At 47.8% G+C, this 21334-nt stretch overlaps 1 protein-coding gene across 1 annotated transcript; it reads left to right on the forward strand.

Moving 5' to 3' along the window:
* Window positions 1-191: 191 nt before the first annotated feature.
* Window positions 192-17555, forward strand: Kctd21 (potassium channel tetramerization domain containing 21). The gene is made up of 2 exons (XM_031387418.1): window positions 192-231; window positions 14581-17555. The coding sequence occupies exon 2, from the start codon at window positions 14610-14612 to the stop codon at window positions 15390-15392; it is 783 nt and encodes a 260-aa protein (XP_031243278.1). The 5' UTR covers window positions 192-231; window positions 14581-14609; the 3' UTR covers window positions 15393-17555.
* Window positions 17556-21334: the final 3779 nt, after the last annotated feature.

Raw genomic sequence — 21334 nt, forward strand, 5'->3', positions numbered from 1 at the left:
GCCAGCTGGTCCCAGTGCCGGTGGGGCGGGCCAGTAGTGTGCTGGCTCTCCGCGTAGCCTCCTGGGAGGTGGAGTCCGGGCGGGGCGCGAGGCACAGAGAGGAGAACAGAGCGGACTACAAGTCCCGGCGGCCAGCACGCGGCCCGGGACGCCCCACCCCTGCCCCCGCCCGGCTCACCCCCTGGCGAAGCTGCGCCGGCTGGAGGGGAGGCTGCCGAGCGAGGGCAGGAGGTGGGTGCGGTGCGCCGGGGTGGTGGGGAGGGCTCGGGATCCAGCGGACGCATACAGGCCTTTCGGGGCACCTGTCCTGCCGTGAAAGGTCATCTGTCTCAGCCTCGCTGTTCTCATCTGTGAAATGGGGTAGCCCCCCCCACTGTTGCCGCGGGGGAGGGTCGCGTTTCGGGGTAGGAGGGGTGGGCCGAACTGTCTGAGGGGCGGGGCTGGATAAAAAGAGGTTCTGTTGGGAGGAGCCTTTGGGGGAGAGGGGCGGGGTCTCTAGGTGAGAAGGGGGCCTCTTGTCTGATCAGAGAGGACCCGGTTCCAGAACTGAGGAGTGGGTGCTGGGTTAGGTGGGGGAGCGCAAGGCGGACCACAGGGATGACAGGGACCTTCCCAGCTCTAGTGAACCCAGGGCGTGTGGATGTACACAGCACCATTCTTTCCATGTGACTAGAAATAAAGAGCCCATCCCTGGAGTTCAGTGCGTCACACATACTCATCCACTCACATCCCGCAAAGGCCTCACCATAACTGTTTCCAGTTGAGGAACACACATAATAAGTGACTTGCCCCAAAAACCTTCAAAGACACAGCCTTTCTCTGCCCCCAGGGGAAACAGGTATGGCCTGGGGTAATAGGAAAGAAGTAAGTGTTGAGATGCCCCACCCATCCAAAGTTGAGCTCCAGGACTTGTGCCCTAGCACTTCCAATGCCAAGCTACAAGACAGCCTTTCAATGGTGTCTTCAGGCTGGAGCTATCTGAAAGCCCTTGGTTTACAATTATCACTGTTGGTAGGAGTAGGAAGACCACAGAAAAGAAAGTTGAGAGGTGTGGGTGCCTGAGGAAAACCACAAGATGAAGCAGGAGAGTGAGCCAAGGTGGCTAAGGAAAGTTCTGCCTGCGGATGAGGGATGGTGTTGGGACCATCTTCAACAAAGCAAGGAAATGCCTCAGGCTGGGTGGTCTCTTCTTCCAGCCCACCCCACCCCAATTCCAGTGCCCCTTGTGTGAACTGAGTGGAGCAGCCTGTAGACCTCTCAGAGATAGGACAGGGCAAGATGGCAATCCGCTGCTGGGTGTGAAAGGGCGAAGGGGAAGGCCCGGGCCAAAGTCCTTATCCTGGTGATCACCCTGGGTAAGACTGGGAAGCTGCAGGTTGATCGGCAGACGTCAGTCACTTGAACATTGTCATCTTTGAAATTTACCCGGTGCTCAGTCCCTTCCGCTACACAGTGGAAACCTCCATGGCCTTGCAGCATGGCGGCCAATTAGACATTGTCTTACACATTTGATTCCAAATTGAAAAGTCAAGGGAGTATTTCAAAATGAAAAGTTTTAAAGTGTTTATCTCCAAGACAGGGACATAAATATTCCTGTTGGTGAACAAGTCAGTCTGGGAAAGTGAAAATAGCTCTATCTAAACAAAGTTTAAAAAAAAAAAAAAAAAGTCTTTCCTACTCCCTGTGCAGCCCGTTTCTGGTAATGGCGTTTCTGGGGTGTCGAGGGGTTTCCCACCCCATCAGGGAGGTCAGGCACCTACTTAGGTTAATTGTTGCCAAGTACTGAACATAAAGTGCTTTGAGTCAAAGAGAATAGTGTGGATGCCTTATGTGAAGCCTGGCAGCTCAGTGAGATTTTTTTCCTTCGAAATCCTGGCAGAGGGGATGACTAGAAGTCAAATTGCAGAGAAAGGAAAAGGCCCGTCATGCTGGTCTATAAAAGTTATGAGAGTGTCTATTGCATGAGGCAGTAGGGGAGCACACCTTTAATCCCAGTACTTGGGCAACAGAAGCAGGTGGATTTCTGAGTTTGAGGCCAGTCTGGTCTACAGAGTAAGTTCCAGGACAGCCAGGGCTACACAGAGAAACCCTGTCTTGAAAAACGGAGGGGGGGGGGGTGTATAGAAATTAGCATGTTGAGTAGCTGTCAAAGTTTGAGCTGCCATGGTTTTCATGACCACTATCATCTTCCCTCGGAGAGCCTACCAAAAACACCGACTCTGGCCAAAGACCATATGCTGTCCTCTACCCTAGAAGCCCTGCTGGTTCTCTCTGCCCATGCTCACCACACTTTGACTGCATATCTCCCAATATGCACAGCAGGAGTCTCCTTCCTGCCACTTACCAGCAGCAGATGCTAGGCTCAGGAGGCAGCTAGGGTCAGAAACAAGGCCCAGACAGCGACATCTCAAACCCTGGATCCCAGAACAGAAGAGGGGCAGGTGGATCCTCTGGACCAAGTCCAGTCTAGAAGGACTTCCTACTCAAAAACCCTCTCCAGCTTTGGTCCTAGTTGACCATCTTAGTCTCTAAACGCCAAACCTATAGTAAATTCCAAGTACTGCCTACATTCACCTATCCATGCTTGCACACATTTGCCCTTCCACGGACACACGCACATCTCCCAGCTACTTGAACTTATGAGCCAAGCTTGATTGCTTGTCCCTATAGTCCAAGCTCAGGATTCTGAGGCAAGAGGATCACTTGAGACTGAGAACTCCAGACCAGCTAGGGAAGGGCGGCATTATGAAAACCTGTCACACAAGAGAAAGGAGAGAGAAAGAGTGGGCTGAGAGAGGGAGGAAGAGAAAATGAATACCTTAGCCAGGCAGGCATGTGGCACATGCCCATGATCCCAGCACTTGGCACACTAAGCAGGAAGACTGGTTTTCAGCCAGCCTGAGGCACATAGTAATACCTTATCTAGAAATTTTCCTAAAGTCTCCAATATATATCCATCTCATAAGAGTGTTGTTTTCCTACATAATTGTAATCTTACCTTTGGTATTATCAAATAAGCACTTGGTATTAAAGTTTTTCCAGATCGCCCTTCTCCAAAAACCTTTAGTTGTTACCTTTAATGATCCAATCCAGTCAAGATCCACATACTGTATCTGTTAACATTTCTTTGAGCAAATCATTTAATCTAGAAAGAGCCATCTCAGCTGTCTATATTTGATTAGTTCCTTAATGATTAGATCTTAGCTAGTTCTGTGTCTGGCTTTTTGGTAATGTGGACTTCTGATCCCATCATTTTAGAAGGCAGGTTGATCAGGGGTCTTCATGAAGCCATTTGGTTAGTGGTTAATGTCATGACAGCATAAGTCTCCATGGTAACAGGGAAAATGTCTGAAACACATTGTCTAGAGCAGTGGTTCTCAACCTGTAGGTCGTGACCCCTTTGGGGGTCAGATGACCCTTACACAGGTTACCTAAGACCACTGGAAAACACATATTTGCATTCTGATTCCTAGCAGTAGCAAAATTACAGTTATGAAGTAGCAATGAAGTCATTTCATTGGGGGTCACAACATGAACAACTGTGTTAAAGGGTCACAGCATTGGGAAGGTTGAGAACCACTGCTCTAGGCTATGTGTTCCTTCCATGACGATCTTTTGCCTGAATTGTAACACTGAAGGCTACAAAATGGTGTTTTTTTTTTTTTAACTGTACTATTCCTTCTGTATTAGTTGGTGTTCATTTTGAGTGGAGGAGTATGTTGAGACAGGGTCTTCTGTAGCCCAGGCTGGCCCTGAACTCCTTCCTAGTCTCCCTACCTCTACCTCCCCAGTACTGGAAAAAACAGGCCTATAACACTGTGGTGGTTAGTGGTAATTGTCCACGTGACAAAAATCTAGAGTCGCCTGGGAGCCAGGCTCTGGACATGCTCTGGGAGACTATCTTGATTATCCTGAGTGATCTTGGTGATCTGCATTAGTTACTTTTCTCTTGCTGTGATAAAACACCTTGACCAAGGCAATTCATAAAAGAATTTGTTTGAGCTTATCCAGAGGGCTAAGAGTCCATCTTGGCAGTAAGAAGAGCTGAGAGCTCACATCTTGAACTGCAAGTAGGAAGCAGAGAGAGAGCAGAATGAGAATGGTGCATAACTTTTAAAACCTCAAAGCCTGCCCCGAGTGAGAAACTTCCTCCAGCAAGGCCGTACCTCCTGAATCTACCCAAACGGTACCACCACCTGGAGACGGAATAGTCAAACTCCTGAGCCCATGGAAGATGTTCTCATTTCAACCACCACAAGACCCATGTCTCTAGTTTTTTTGTTTGTTTATTTGGGGTTGTTGTTGTTGTTTTTCCAAGACAGGGTCTCACTATGTAGCTCTGTAGCTCTAGCTGTCCTGGAACTCACTATTTTAACCAGATAGCCCTAAACTCAAGGGAACCTGCCTCCCTCTGCCTCCTGAGTGCTGGGATTAAAGGCATGTGCCACTACACCCAGCCACAAGACCATCTTAATGGTGGCTGGGACCATTCCCTGCCTATACAAACGGAGAAAGGGAACTGAGAGCTTGCTGCCCTCTGCTTCTTGACTGTAGATGTGTGTGACCATGTGATGTGCCTCCTCATGTGGTATGCCACAAACCCCTGCTGGCCTTGACTCCCCTGTTGCGGTGGGCTGCATGCACCTCAAACAGTAATCTAGTACAGGCTTCTTTCTCTCTTGAGTTTTTGGGATTTTTTTTTTTTTCTGGTTAGGATGTTTTATCACAGCCGCAGGAAAAGAAGCTAAGACAGCATCAGGGCCCACCCACCGCCTGGTGTTCCTTTTTATAGAATAGCATTTTCTTCTTTCTCCCTGTTCCCTGCTCACCCCCTTTTCTCTGTTTGCAGTAATATTATAGACCCATTAAATTTTTCCAATGTGCTAAAATCTATTTTATTATTATTTTTGCTACTCAAATTATATTAAATCTGTCCGTAAGGCCAGCTCCTATATGCCTCTAACATGAACTTAATCTTTGTTCTTTATGATCTGGCAAAAGAAGTTCCAGGCCCACCTGGAACTTTTCCTTAAAAACATCTATTCCTCCAGGAAGTTGCAGTTTCCTCTTGAATGAAGTATCTATAAAGACCCATGCAGGTGTGCTCACACTAGAGATCATTCCTAGACTCTCTGAGTGAGTGAACCAAAAGGGAAGAGAAATTATTACTCGTAGGTTTAGAATTCTTACAACAGTTGGTCTTCACTGATCGCACACAAAAGATTCTACATCTTATTTTAGGACAAACATCTTTTGGTTTGGGCTCAGTAACTCAGTAGTTCAGCAGCACCACAATCAATATCAATGTCTTTTGTTCTCCTCTCAGAAGCATTACAAGCCTTTATTCAAATTCTGTTTATAGTCTTTAATAAAATACTATAGCTTATGGTACTGGGCACAGTTTGCGGCCTTCAGTTGCTGTCTTCACTATTCTGGGCTTTGGTTTTTTAATTCTAGAACCAGGATGATAATCAGTCCCTCACACTGCTGCTGTGGCATTTTAATGGGATAGTCTTCAGGGAACGCCTCACAAGGCTCTGAGCATGCCATAGGCTCACTCAGGAAGTACTCACTCTCTGGCCCCTGGCACATGATTGGAGTTGAGACTGGCAGATGTGAAAATGCCTACAGGGGCAAAGACCTTCACTTCCAAAGGCTGCAGAGTGCACACCCTGCTGGCAGAGTAGCCTGGACACACAGCCTGCTGATGCTTTGAGCAAGCTATCTAATCTCCTGAGCCTCATTTTCCCCTTTGTAAAGTGGAGGTAATACTGTCTGTGATATATTGTTGTGGAGCTTAAAGGGGCCACTATATTTAACACACCCACGACCAAGTTGACCGCACACGACTACCTTCCTGGAGTCTGCAAGGACTGAGGATTGCAGAGCACAGCCCTTACAGATAATCTCAAAGATTTCTATTTCAAGGGTTTTAATTGAACGTTGCAAATGATGACTTTCAGGCCCTAGTCTGAAACTGCCCTTTCCCACAGAGCCAGGTAGGGCACCCTGGCCCCACTGCCCTGTCAATGTTCTTAAGGATCAAGGCGCTACCATCTCCTAGTTTGATGTCTGTGGTTTGCTTGGAAAGGCTGAGAGGGTAGGGTTTTTTTTACTTCATTCGACTAGACAGGCAAACTGGAACTTTAGATTTGCCTCTCGGAAAACCTTCATAAGAGAATTGTTAAGTCACTCACAGGGCTGCTACTTGGAACTTGATTCAGTTTGCATCCTCGTTCATCTTTTAAATCTGACCTTTGAAGACCTGCTTTTTTGAATGTTGCATTTTCAGTAGATACCCTGGGTTACTGCTGAAGTAGAAAGGTTCTGATTGTGCAGACCTGCACTGTGCAAGAGCTACTTGCCATCCTGGGACTTTTGTCCCCCTGGCCTCAGATGTGATTGGGCAAAGTTCCACACAGAACTTGAGGATATGGCATCTCCTGCTTTCATTGCACACTGGGGTCCTATGATAGATGGACATGAGGTATGAGATTCAGCATTGGATTCAGATCTCAGCTCCAGCACTGACTAGATATGTGATCTTGAGCCATTCCTTACCCTCCCTGAGCCACAATTTTCCTCATTTACAAACTGGAAAGGATAATAAATAGTATTATAGGAGAAAATAGGTTATTAGATGCCTAGGATGGGCTTCAACTTAAACTGACACAAAGCAGACGAGGAAGCCCATTTTTGTTAGTGTGACACATTTGAGAGTTCCACAGAAAAGAGACTCAAAGAAGTTGTGATTGAAGTTTATACAACATCCTGGAGTAGAGAAAGGAAGAAAAGATTAGGACCCTGGCAGTGGTGGAAAATTATGGGGAAGTGGGAGATGGGGAGGAAATGTGTAGTTACTATATGTTGGCTTCTCTTGCAGATGAAAGCCTCCAGTGGCCAGGCCTTCTCCCAGCTACTCTCTTCTGGGTCCTAATAAGTTTCCTCTGAACTTGCAAATCCCCTTCCTATGAGTGCATCACTCCAGAGCTACTCCTGTGTCTGCACTTTCTCAAAATAACTAATCAATAAGCCAAAGGGGACATGGCAGATCCTGGCTTCATGCAGTCATACCTAAGAGTGGTGTGTCCCGGACCACCGCAAAAAGGAAAGCATTTAGCACAACAGAGTGGTTCTTTGTACTTTTCTATATAGCATTATTAAAAGTAAGGTTGAGGCTAGAGCACAGTAGTAGACAGACTGTCTCAACACCCCAAAGTTGTAGATTTTATTTCATTTTATATATATATATATGAATGGTGGAGATATAGCTCAGTGATAGAATGCCTGCCTAACACACATGACATTCTAAGGTGATCACCACCACCCAGAATGAAAGGAATTAATTGAGTAAAGAGTTGCCAGTTGTTAGGTGAGGCGCGGGGACAGGTGGCAGCGCTGAGCTGCCAAGCAGGTTGCAGAGTGGCGTTTGAACGTGCTGCTTCAGGTTTCAGACTTTTTAAGGCTCTTACACCTTCTGTTGCTCATAGCCTTCGTCACCAGTTTCATCTGTCTGCCTGTCTGTAGTGCTAGGAATGGAAACCAGCCCTGCATACATTTGGCAGATGCTCCTGAGCTGTAAACCTCAATCCTTTCTTTACGACCACTTTCTGAACCCAGGGCCTCACATGCCAGGCAAGTACTCTACCCCTGAGTTCTACCCCACCCCCATCTTAGTCACTGTTACGTTACTGTGAAGAGACACTATGACCAAGTCAGTACTTACTTATTTATTCATTCATTCATTTAGGTTTTTTGAGACAGAGTTTCTTTGTGTATCCCTGGCTGTCATCCTAGAACTTGCTCCATAGACCAGACTGGCCTTGAACTCAGAGATCCCTCAGCCTCTGCCTTCCCAGTACTGGGATTAAAGGTGTACACCACATTTAATTGGGGGGCTGGCTTACAGTTTCAGAGGGGAGTATGTCTGCATGAGGCAGACATGGCCCTGGAGCTGAGAGCTTTACATCCTGATCTACAGACGACAGGGAGGGAAAGCCCCCGAGTGGGCTCTGAAAACCTCAAAGCCACTCCCACTGACACACTTCCTCCAGTAAGGCCATACTTCCTAATCCTTCTAATCCTTTCAAACTGTTCTACACCCTGGTAACTAAACATTATCATTCAACACCCCCTCCCCCAAAAAAACCCTACCCTTTACTCGTACACTAATACCAAACATGTTGGATTTCCCATACATAGTAATTCTCTGACGATGTCTGCCTAGAGTTAGCGCAGACCCCACAGGCTCAGAAGGCTCTGCTCCTCCTTCTTCAGATGCCAGCTGCAACTGCAAGCCGTCCTGTGTGCTTCTAACTGTAATCAGAGGGCCCCAGGGCCTCCTACACAGGCCAGGTGATTTGTAAGAGTGTCCTGCAGAATGCATGAAGGCAGTCTGTTGTGAAGGCACTCTGGTGGATTTTTGGCTTATTGTAAAAGGATAAGTCTGAAAAGGCCAAAGGAAGAAGTGCATAGGGCTGGGTAGGAGAAAAGGCCAGCTTCATTCCCTCCACCTGCCCCACCCTCCCGGTACCTCTTCAGGTTTGCCAGCTCCTAATCTTGTTTGGGTGTTTATGAAGACTTCAGTATGCAAACATGGCTGATTAAATTATTTAGCCATAGTGATTGTCACTCTGATCCCTATTAAAGGGTGAGGGGTGCAAATTCAACCTTCTAATAGCTGGTGTCTCTGGCAGCCCGTCGCTGCCCAGAAGCAGCTGCTGACATAAGCGCTGCTGCTGTTGGCAGCTGTTGTTAAGAATAACGGAAGATGCTCCATCACATGTATTTCAGGAAGTGGGGCTGAGATCAATAGACACCCAAAGGAGCGTCCGGGGCTTTTTCCCATTTAGAACTCTGGCCTGGACCTAGAGATAGGACCAGGATGCACATTTCTTATTACAACAGTCCACCTGGACCCACTGTGTGCTAGACATCCACCATGCAGTCATGTGTCCTGTCATTGTTATGAAAGGGCTAGGGGCTCAGAAAATGATTCCCCAAAGTGTGACACAGTGTGCTGAGTGTGTTCAATTAAAAACAAAACAAAACAAAAACAACAAGACAAAGCAAAAAGCCTGTGTGACTTCCTGCCCTTCTAGCTCCTAACTCTCCTTCCAGCGCAGGAGCGGCCTTTCTCTGAAGATTCTTGAGGAAAGACCGAGGATTGTCCTAATGGCTCCTCAACCTGGAAAACGAACTGAGTTACAGAATAGACTAAGGAATACCACACCCAGTGCCCAAATTTTGTCACCGGTTGTCACCCATTCCTCTGGGAATAGCCCTAGAAAGCTCTTCTTACCTGACTTAACCAGTATTGCCATGTAAGTATCCTTGCCACACAGCTTGCGTGGCAAGCGCCCAGCCCCTATTCTCACTGTTACTTGGGGCACTATATAGACCTTAGGAATCTGACCCTTCTTTGGGGTCTGTTTGTGGAACAACTGTACACTTACGTGGTTTTCCTGTTGTGAACCCGTCTCCTGTCAGTTTATCTGACAGATTCAATTCTTACCCTCAAAGGATAGAGCTTTGTCTTTTCTTTTCCCTACAGTCACAACCTATTCTGTAATTCTGATTTTAATTTAAAGCACTCACTCAGCAGGCGAGTTTCTCCCTCTGGGGTATCATTTTATGATCACGTATAACTGAAACAAAAGTCTCACTGCAGTAGATATAACTGGTCACAGCTCAGTTGCTATATTGATTTCATGACTCATTAATATGCTATGTCATTCTCTGTTTCAGTTTACAGAGATAATTTATAAACAATGAAACTCATTCTTCTTAAGTCATAATTATTTAAATTTTGACCACCATGACTTCGAGACATGCAGAATTTTCATCACTCCAAAATATTCTGTTGTGCCCCTTCATAGCCCATGACTTCTCCCCAGCCTGGCCACTAGCAGATCTCGATCTCTAGCTTTCCTTGTCAAAATATTATACAAATAGAATCATACACATTTCTGGGGCTGCCTTCTTCCACTTGTGGCAATGCTTTTCGTGTGTGTGTGTGTGTGTGTGTGTGTGTGTGTGTGTAAATGCTGTATAATGTATAGTTCTGAGTCATACTCTGTTATATAACTAAAGCACAATTTGTTTATGTTTTAGTAGTTTCTGGGTTTCAGCCATTGTGAGTAAAGCTGCTGTGTTAGACATTGCCATGCAGGGCTCTGTGGGCACACAGCTTCCTCTCTGCAGGAGTGGAGTCCCTTGGTCATATGGCAGCAGAACCATCCTTGCCTTCTTAGCAGCAGCACACCGCTTATCTTACCAACACCCTATCGCTGTGTGCTCACCAGCATTTAGAATTGAACACTTTTATTTTTGTAGATGTACAATGGTATTTGTGGTTTCAATTCCATGCCTCTAACAGGTAATAGTGCCTAATAGTTCTTTGTATTGTTACTTTTTCTTTGGTTTGGGGATGGGGGGTTGAGATAAGAGTCTTACAAAGCCAAGACTGGCCTAGAGCCTGCTAGCAGCCTCAGCTGGTGTTGTGTGACACTTTTTCTGGGAAAATGTAAATAAACATCTTCCCAATTGAAATAGGAAACAACCATAGTCCAGTGTGGTGAGCCAGTGAGTTTTACTGGAGTAACTTACAGGAGCAGAAATGACTCAAAGACATCTGCATTACCTGGGGAGCCCTGTGGGAGGGCTCACAAAAAGCCGAAGAAGCCCCACTGTACAACTGTGGGCAGCTTAGTAGGTTGGAAATGACCTCAGGTGGACCCTGGGATTCGAGCCTCCACCTGAGAGCTTGGCTTGTCTGTGAGGACAGCTCTGCAGTCCTTGTTTATACATGCTTGAGAGGGAGAGGCCTAATGAACAGAGTCGGTTTCAGGGACTTCCTGGAGCTTTGGAATTATTTATTTTGGGGGCTTTGCAAACTTCCCTACAGGACAAAATGTTTCACCTCCCCTGAGAGCACCCTTTTGTTCACCTCAGTTTTAACATCTGGCCTCTCAGTGAGATTCCCTCCAATCTAGACCCTCCTTCCAAGGAAGACAGATGGTTTATCCCAGAGGAAACTGCCATAGAACAGCTGGTGTCAGGCAGGAATCTTCCCTTCCCAACTGCTGGCATTACAGGCATACACCATCATGTCTGGAGCTTGTGTTGCTTCTATTCCAAGACTGAGCATGTTCACCTCTCAAGAGCCAATACTTGTGAGACAAGGACACGGTGAGAAGGAAGTCAGGGTTTATTCAAGGGCTGAAACTCTGAGGTCATGATAAGCTATCCCGGGAGCTTCAGTAGATGAAATGGCTTCTGATAGACAGGGGAAAGAGATGCGTGGAAATAAAGGGGACGAAGTGGAGAGGCTGCCTGCCAAAACAGCTTTTCCTCACCCAGGGTGTGTCTTTTCATCTTTAGCCTAAACAGCTTCAACCTCCTGGGAATAATACCTGTAATTCCCTAGACACATATATTGCTTTTCTGATGATTAAGCATCATTTACACAGTCTAATAAAACCTGTCACTCATCAGATGTTGTCCAAAGCTAGAGAAAGGGTTAGACACGGTGGGAGGCAGAAGGACCTTTTGGCCAGTACTGAGGATTAAACTGAGGTTTTCGGCATGCTAAGGAAGCATTCTTCTAATGAGTTATATCCTGGCCCCCTTTTATTCTAAAACAGGGACCTAACTAAGTTGACTGCCCTAGCCTTAAACTTACAATTCTCCTGTTTTAGCTTTCAACTAGCAAAAATTACAGGTTTGAACCACCAAAGTGAGCAAGTTTGAAGCCCTCAAGATGACAGACAGGTTTTTGTGTAGACAGGAACTCACTGTGTAACCTTAGCTGGCCTGGAACTTGTTATGTAGACCAGGCTGCCCTTGAACTCACAGAGATCCTCCTGTCTCTGCCTCCCTGGGTGCTAGAATTAAAAGTATGGACTACCATGCCCAGTGAGAAGAGAGTTCTGAACATAGGAATTTGGGCAGAGCTTTACAGATAAACTGGCTCCTAGTTCAGGCCTTAAATGTTGACAGTATAAAAGATGGAGGGAGGAGAGTGTGGGTAGCAGGCAAGGCATGGGTGGGGTGAATGCCAGAGCCCAGAATGTAGAGAGAGATGCAGCTGGGGGAGAGACTGGAAAGACAAAGCCAAGGGAATATGTAGGGTGTAGACTAGGGAGCAGGCCTGTGGCTACGTTCCTGCAGAACTTCTAGAAATGGTTTCAAGGCACATTGTAGTTCTGAAGAACCTAGGCAGCCTCCCAGGTCTTGACCTCAGCAGCTGGTAGCCAAGAAGAGTTCACAGTGGCTCTGGAGCAGATCCTATAGAGAGCTCCCTAGAATAGGGCAGGAAGCCTTAGTCTTAGTCTACCTCTGCTCCTACCAACCAAAACTGTTGCCTTCCCCAGACAAAGGACAGATGGTTCTGAAACCATACTCTGCTACTTTGTGCAAGCAGAGAAACAATGTTTAGGCACCAGCCATAAATCTCCAGGAAAACCAGGTGTCTCCTACCCCTCTCCACCCTACACTTCTGCACTAACACCTGAAGGAGATACTGAGTCTTTGGACCACAGAACTGTCAGGAGTCCAGCCCCTCTGATCCTGTGGAGCTGAACTACTTCACAAAGCCTGGGCTTGAAGTCCAGTATTTTAGAAAGGCTGGGTTAGGGGAGAGGGTAACATTTCTCAAGGATAAAAACACTAAAATATGCAGGTTGTTGTCTAAAAAGAAAAAGTTCGGGGATGGGAAAGAAGAGGAAGAAGATTCTAGATTAGTTCATAAGAATAAAGGTGACCCACCCCTGGGTCCTGCCTGTGCCTGACTCAACTGTGAGCCCAAGCACCCTTCCCAGCTGCTGTTTCCAAAGGCTGGCCTCCACCCCTCCCGAGGCTGCTTGCCTACCCAGCTGTTCAACCTCCTCAGTGTCTCACAGCCCATCTGTTCCATGTTTCTGCCAAGAGTTTTGTGACTTCACCATGGGCTGGTTGCTCTTCAGACACTCCAGATGGTTAATGCTTTTCTGCGGCATCAAAACACCCCATTAGACTGAGGAGGACTTGAAAGGGGACGTTCCCCCACCCAGACACACAAAGCAGCTGAGCATGTTGGTCCATCTTGGCTCCATCTCTGGAGAGAAAGAGGTCTCGAGTAGATACCCTCTTCAAATAGAGAGATATACAGAGAAATGGTTTCTGCCACTGCTCCCCTATCCCCACACCTCTATGGTCCCATTTCCCAATCTGGGCAGTAAGCATGCTTAGTAGGGTGTTCCCTGCTGTGCCAGGACTCATTTTCCTCCCAGCTCTCTGCATCTGTCTTGCCAGGGCACCTTCACTGTCTCTTGTCTGCCCTCCCCCCACTCCCACCAGCATGAATTCTTCTGTAGGGCAGAACTGAGGCTTATTTCTCATTGTTTCCCTACCTCCACTGTCAGGGCAATGTTGCTGAGCTCATCCTACAGGCTTCCTGTAGAAGCTGAGAGGGTATTTATCCTTTCTAGAGAGCTCATGCTCTCTAGAACCTTAAAAAGATTTTAGATCCAAGACTTCCAGTTAAAGGAGGCTAATGCCCTAGATGCTGGAGGTAGTAAGGCAGTGAGGAGTGTTTTCACTGTCTTTCAAAAATATCTTGTTTATTTTTATTGTATATGTGTGAATATTCTGCCTGCATGTCTGTCTGTGCAGCACATGCATGTAGTGCCCTCAGAGGCTAGAAGAGGGCATTAGATCCTCGGGGACTGGAGCTGCAGGCAGTTAGCCCCTATGAAGTTGCTGAGAATTGAGCCCCAGTCCTCTGTAAGAGCAATGAATGCTCTAACAGCTGAGCCCTCTCCAGCCCACCAAAGCACCTGCAGGAAGCAACACTGCTGTGCGGTCAGCTTCAGATAGCTGAGGAACAAGATGAGCATCTTTATGGCAGAGTGGGGTGGGATGGTGGGATGGGGGGCAGGGGGTTGTCCAGAAAAGATTGTCATTTGGAGGCCAAAAACTAAGTGATCCATGATAGTTCTGGTAGATAGGAAATGGCTCTAGTTACAACTATTTGTAATTTGAAAGAGAAAAATAGTTCACCGCACTGACGCAGTGAGAGAACTGAGCCCAATCATAAGGCATTGGTTAAGTACTTCAAAGAATAGCAGTCTCCAGTTAGGAACCTGAGTGTGAATCCTGCCAAAGCCAGGAATAAGTCCTGGTCCAGCCTTCCTCGTCTGCAATCGGGATGGATAATGACATTGTCTGTGTCAAAGATGATAGAACTGTTATGTATGCAAATTAATATTCATTTAAAAATTTCAAGACGTTCTGTTCCAGATACATTTTCTTTTTTCCACAAACCAGTGGCTTTCTGGCCTCACTGAACATTTGAAGTCACAGAGGAAGCTTTTCTAAGATTCCTCTGAGTACTGGAACTCGGGCAAGTGTCCAGTGTGTGCAAGTGTGTGTCTTCCTTTGTGAGTTTAACATGCTTTATATAGCACGGCGGTTACCAGCCATTCCTCAGCCATTAGTACACTTTACCCTCACTGTCAGCTTGATCTGTAACTAGGAGTTCAGGACTGTGATTATGTAGATATAGTTGGGTAATAATCATTTCTCATTTTACCCATCTAGAACTATTTCCAGGCATCCAGCCTCCTACCATGTCTGACCCCATTACACTGAATGTTGGGGGGAAGCTCTACACAACCTCACTGGCAACCCTGACCAGTTTCCCTGACTCTATGCTGGGTGCCATGTTCAGTGGGAAGATGCCCACCAAGAGGGACAGCCAGGGTAACTGCTTCATTGACCGTGATGGCAAAGTGTTCCGCTATATCCTCAACTTCCTGCGGACCTCCCACCTGGATCTGCCAGAGGACTTCCAGGAGATGGGTCTGCTCCGCAGGGAAGCTGACTTCTACCAGGTACAGCCCCTGATCGAGGCCCTGCAGGAAAAGGAGATAGAACTCTCCAAGGCGGAGAAGAACGCCATGCTTAACATCACCCTGAAGCAGCGTGTGCAAACTGTCCACTTCACCGTGCGGGAGGCACCACAGATCTACAGCCTGTCATCTTCCAGCATGGAGGTGTTCAATGCCAACATCTTCAGCACATCCTGCCTCTTCCTCAAACTCCTCGGCTCTAAGCTCTTCTACTGCTCCAATGGCAATCTCTCCTCCATCACCAGCCACTTGCAGGACCCTAACCACCTGACTCTTGACTGGGTGGCCAATGTGGAAGGCCTTCCAGAGGAAGAGTACACCAAGCAGAACCTCAAAAGGCTGTGGGTGGTCCCTGCCAACAAGCAGATCAACAGCTTCCAGGTCTTTGTGGAGGAGGTGCTGAAGATCGCTCTGAGTGATGGATTCTGCATTGACTCTTCCCATCCACATGCTCTGGACTTTATGAACAATAAGATCATTCGGTTAATCCGCTACAGGTAAAAAGACCCTAGTCATACTGGGGAAGGAGTTCCCAAGAAACTAAGGCTCTGAGGAGAGTGTCTCGCCAGTGGCACGAGGCGGGGAACTATACTAATCTGTATTAATTGAGTAGCAGGACCTGATTTCCCATGACAGAGTCCACCTTCTGGAATCCACATGTCCTCTGAACAGAACCACCTTTTCTCGCCATTTTGAACTGGCGATGGGTAGCTTCGTGATGACCACAAGTCAGATGAAACATATAAAAAGAGCCCACAGGAGGACTCTCTGGCTAGGACAAAGAGCAGCAGTTTTCTTTCCGGCTGGCGCCTACCACTAGTCAGCGCCCTGCTAACCCATCTCCAGAGAGAGCCCTGGCTGCTGAGGGGTAGGGCGGGAACAAGAGGCTCCTTTTAGTTTCCTAGGCAACAACATGCACAGCAAATCAGATCTCTCCTGCTCTTTGCTCTGAGGATGTGCCCAGGCTCCAGGACACCTTTACCCAAAGACAGCTGTATTGGGTGTTTTAAAATGCAATTATGTTCCCAAAATCCTCTGTGGCTCCACTCAGGGAGAAAGTTGAGCCATGGCATGGCCTAGGGGAGTGAGTGTCCAGGCTTAGGCAGGAGGGGGCGCCCCTCCTGAAGAGGCTCCTTGAAGGATTCTTGGCTTCAGATGTTGGTTGTTTCCCTACAAAGATGTGATGGTATTGAAGCCAAGAAGATGGAAGACACTTCATGATCCAGCTGTTGCCTGACTTTTATAGTCCTTGCCCCGTGAATAGCAGGCATCACTGACACCAGTCAGTATAAACCAATAATATGTTATGAACTCTCAGGGTTGGAAAATAATCCGGTAGTTTCTTAGTTCTTCCCCTTCCTCTAGGACACCCCAGGACATGGTGGTGAGTGCCTCTTCTTGAGTATCTCCAAGGGATCCTTTATGCTGCCTTGCATACCCCCTGGCGACAGAATGTTCACTGTCCCCAACGCAGTTCCTGCTATGGTTGGGCAGTGCTGGCTATTAGAAAGTTCTTTCCATATTGACCCCCAAATCCGTCCTGTGCTAGGTCTTGTTGTCAGACCTTCCTTTATACACATCTGTGCTCTGCTCTGACTAGACACTGCAGATACCATTACTCAGAACTGATTCCCCTTTGCAACCTACCTTTAGCAGAATCAGCTCCTTTCCATCCTGGTAAGTCAAACATCTTTCACATGGCTTCTCTTTGTTCTCAGCCCCCAGTTCATCAGCCTTCCCCACCAGCATGGCTCAGCATGTTCCTAATTATTTCTAGCTAGAAGAAGATCACTGGCTGAGGAGCTCTAGGGTCTTGGGAAACAGTGTTCAGCAAGCAGGTATAGGAGTGCTCTGTAATCCCCGGGCCCTGAGTGTGTCCAGCCCCTGACACTTCTCTTAACAGAGCAGTCTTCCCAGTCGTGCTATCCAGTCCTAACTACCTACGGGCCGTCCTGGGATACAATGAGGACAGCAACTCCAGACACCACTCCCCCTGCGGGCAAGGGGCCCTGTGGACCTCTAAACTGCAGGCTGTGTTTCCTCCTTGGAGTGACTGTAGCAGTGAGAGCCTTGTAGCGCCCCCACCTACCTGGGAAGCACTCCAGACACAACTAGGGAAGCCTAGAACCAGCATCCACCAGTAGACAGAGCAAAGGGCTTCCAGAGCTACACCCTGGGAGGGGAGAGTTTACAAAGTTAGAGGCAAAGCTTGGTCCTGGGCAATAAAGGCCTTTCCCTGTAGTGGGACTCTGGAGTCCCTATGTGGCTGTCTTGAGCCACTGCACCAGGGGTACTCTGGAAAGCTCTTCAGAGAACCCCATCAGGACAAGCAGATAGTGATCATATTCAAGGAAGTCAAGGAAGAAACCTCAGAAATCAACACTGCCCCCCTGCCCTCCCCATAAAACTTTGCTTTCTCCATCTTTTTTGGTGCTTCCTAACTCAATAACTTGACCCTAGGACAAGTACAGAACCTGTTGAGCCACTAACATACTATGTGACTATACAAGTCACTCGCCTCACTGAGCCACCTCCATTTCTTCATCTGTGAAATGGGCATATAGTAATACATAACCCTACCTACCTCACAGGACTGTTGTGAGGATCAAACAAAATAATGTATGTGAAAATAAACAATAAATGACAATCACCTTGTGTCTGCTTCCAAAGGGGCAGTCTCCAGTCTTAAACCACACTGAGCCAGGTTTGAACCGACTCCATTGCTGACTGTAAGATCCTGGGCCATGTCACTGACTTCTCTGACTTGTTTCTTCATTGGGTTAACAGCCCTGAACCAGGCATCTTAAAAGAGTTGGTAGGAATTCCAGCTGGTCCTGGAACACAGCTCGACTGATGCTTTCTCAGTAGGTAATCATGGTGGACCACTGTGCAGGCATAGTATAGCTGACAAGCCTGGAGAGCAGCCTCACATATTTCGGGAAAGAGGTCAGTTCTTCCCACAGAGAGCCATTGACAGAGTATGCTAAGGATGCACTGAAGGTAAACAAGGAGGTATGGTGAGGATGGGTGGCCCTCCCACATAGCCACTGGGTGTGGGCGTGGGGGGTGATGGGGACAGCGGTGAGGTCAGCACAGTCACTCCAGGCTCACACCTGATCGGTGAGTTCAGCCATCTGCCTAACAAAAATGTAAGAGGAAGGAGGAACACAGAGCAGTGTGGGTGTGCGCGGGGAGCAGGGCTGGGCTCTTCTGAGCCCCTCACTCCCAGAGGGAGCGCCCCATGCTCAATCTAGCTTTACCACTGCTGAGGCTTGCCAGCTCCTGGCCTAGGTTGTTCCCACACATGCAGCATGTGGTCAGAAACAATGCCAGTGGGAACACCAAAGTACATGGATGACCACTGCAGGAGGCCTGTCCCCAGCAGGGTCCCCACATGCTTGAAGACAGCAGTGGCTGCCTCCTTAGGTACCATTCTCTGGCCTGACACCCTCAGGACCACCAAATGATCCTCCTATTGCTGTGGAGGCCAAGCCTCGTGACCCTGTTTTGCCGTTGGGTCCTGTATTAGTCAGGGTTCTCTAGAGTCACAGAACTTACGGGACGTCTCTTGCTTACACTACAGTGTTCCACCTCGGTGCAGCCACCCCCAACATGCTTTATTAGCCACTAAATGGGCTGAACAATAGCATTTATTAGAGTTCACCCGATTTCAGCTTCCTTTTATCAATTCTTCCCAACAGGCTGTGTGAATAGTGGATTAGCCAAGGTCAGCTTGTGGCTAGTCTCTTCACAATGACCATCTGTGAAGCCTAGGTCCCCAGAGCCTCAGGGCTGGTGGCAATGATTGGAAGGGGAATGAGGCCCTGTCGTCATTTCCCAAAGAAAGAGAGAGAAAGAGAGAAGGGGGGAGAGAGAGAGAGAGAGAGAGAGAGAGAGAGAGAGAGAGAGAGAGAGAGAGAGAGAGAGAGAGAGAGAGAGAGAGAGAAAGAGAGAGAGAGAGAGCTTGAGATTGAGAACAGGCCTATCGAAGGTTTCCAGGTCCTAAAGACGCTAGCTTTAACCACTCCATCTGCCCAGGCAGCTGGGTGCCCTCAGTCTCCTTCAAAACCTCTGGGACAGTGTAGGACAGGCCAAGAGTAGAAGTCTGGTGACACTGAGGATCACTAGGCACCTCTAGCTCCCAAAGGCTGACTGCACGGGCTCAGAGGGAGGTGCTGCCAGCCAATCACTTGGGTAACGAATCTGAGCCATGGGTATCTGACTCTCATCCCACAGCATTTCTGAGCTTCTGTTTACCATTTTCCAATTCGCTGGCAGCCTAGAGTATCGCAAGCCACTCTCTTCCTTACGCCAGGTGGCCCCTCGGCCTGTCAAGGGCTAGGTCCCCTTTTACTAAGCACTGGATAAAGGCCTAGTTAAGCCACATTTGAAATCCTCTGGGAATCGACCCAGCTAAAGAACAAAGGGTGCGCTCTCTCCCCAACCCCAGGGTTGTATTGAATTTATGTAACAAATGCCCTTTGCTAACTCTAAGCTTCTTCGTCCCATTTCCTCCGGAAACGTGGGACATGCTGTACTATCTCACACTGTTGCCCCTCTACCTCCTTGCCTTCCCAGCAAGCATCCCTAGCACTCTGCATGAGTTCCACTTCCTTGACTCCACCAGATGAGTCCCGACCCCCTTGAGCCACCCCGTACCTCCGGAGGATTTTTACCATCCTTGTTCACCCTTAGTGTTAATGATAAACCATCAACAGCTCCATCTCTGGGGCAAGGCTCAGGTTTGTAGCCCTCACCAGTTGCTAGGACACGAGTGTGCTCAGGTGGTTAACTTCAAGCCACCAGTGTGGTATCACTGAAAAGCAGAGAAGAGAGGTGCACAGAGTTCAGGAGCCCAGAGTAAGATGTCCCTACCTCTGCCGCTCTTTTTGTAAGTGAAGGAGCTCTGCCTTGCTGTTTAGACCAAAAGTCCACTCAAACTTTTTCTTGCAGCACAGGGAACATAAACCAGTCACAGCCCTATGCTGACTCATCTTGTGTCAACTTGGCACAGAGTCATCAGAGAGGAGGGAGCCTCAACTGAGAAAATGCCTCCAGATTGGGCTGTATAGATTTGGAGGGGAGGCTGCGAGGGTGAGGCGGTACTTCTCTGTTTAGCTTTGGTTGTCCTAGCTTTGTAGACCAGACTGACCTTGAACTCAAAGGTCCACCTGCCTCTGTCTCCCAAGTGCTGAGACTGAAGGCATGCACCACCGGCCCACACCCCTGTGGCCATAAGGCATTTCTTAATTAGTGATTGATTGGGGAGAGTCCAGCTCATGGTAGGTGGTTCCTGGGCTGGTGGTCATGGATTCTATAAAAAGCAGGCTGAGCAAGCCATATTCCGCAAGTCAGTAAGCAGCTCTCCACCGTGGCCCCTGCATCAGCTCCTGCCTTCAGGTTCCTGACATCTGAGTTCCTGTCCTGACGCCCTTTGATGATGAGCGGCAATCTGGAAGTGTAAGCAGAACAAACCCTTCTCTCCCCAAGTTGTTTTGGTCATTGTATTTCATTGCAGCAATAGGAACCCTAACTAAAACAAGCTGTTTACAGGCGGGAGTCAGCTTTCTAAGGTAAGACCTTTGAAAAGGTGGTTGGGTTGTAGGTAGAAACTCATAATTGGATGAGTGACCCTCTAAAGGGAGGCTGGAGAGGACTCCCTTGCCCTTTCTACCTCATGATAGCACAGTGAAAAGATGGCCATGTATCAGCCAGGGAAGGAGCAGCAATACCTAGGGTGATAAACCTTCCACAAAAGTCCACGAATTATAAGGCTTGCTTCCCAGGAGCCTTTGAGAGGTGAGTAGTGGGAGGTCCTTAGCTCACTGAAAGGAATTGTGGGTCTGTGTCTCTATATCTGCCTGCCTGCCTGCCTGTCTGTGTTCTCTTTCTTCCTGACTTGAGATGTAACTTCTTGTTCTGACATGCACTCCTCCCATGATGTATTACCCTCACCACAGACCCCACTCAAAAGGAAACGTTTTTTTAGACAAATTTGCTATGTAGCCCATGTTGGCCTCTCATTCCATGCAAGCCTAGACTTGCCTCCAAGTGACAATCCTTCCTTAGCATCCTAAGTGCTGGGACTATACATGTGGATCACCATATCCAGTTTAAAGAAACTCGATAGTTCCTGGGGATTGAACCTGGGGCTTTGTGCATGCTAGGTAGACACAGTACCACTAGGCATTATCCCTGACTACACACATCAAATCTCTCTTTATTTCATAAGAACCTATATCAGATACTTTGTATCGTCATGGAAAGCTGATTTAATGCATAGTTTATCAACGGGTACTTAATGTACCTCAGTCTTGGACTTAATGGCCTCTAAAACTATGAGGGAAAAAACAATTGTATCATTTAGGGACTGTCTCAGAGGCAGGAGACTCACCAAACTATACACAAAGCCCTGGATTCTATCCTCAGCTCTGAAAACAGGG

The sequence above is a fragment of the Mastomys coucha genome, unplaced genomic scaffold (genome assembly GCF_008632895.1).
Source record: "Mastomys coucha isolate ucsf_1 unplaced genomic scaffold, UCSF_Mcou_1 pScaffold21, whole genome shotgun sequence".
Taxonomy (NCBI): domain Eukaryota; kingdom Metazoa; phylum Chordata; class Mammalia; order Rodentia; family Muridae; genus Mastomys; species Mastomys coucha.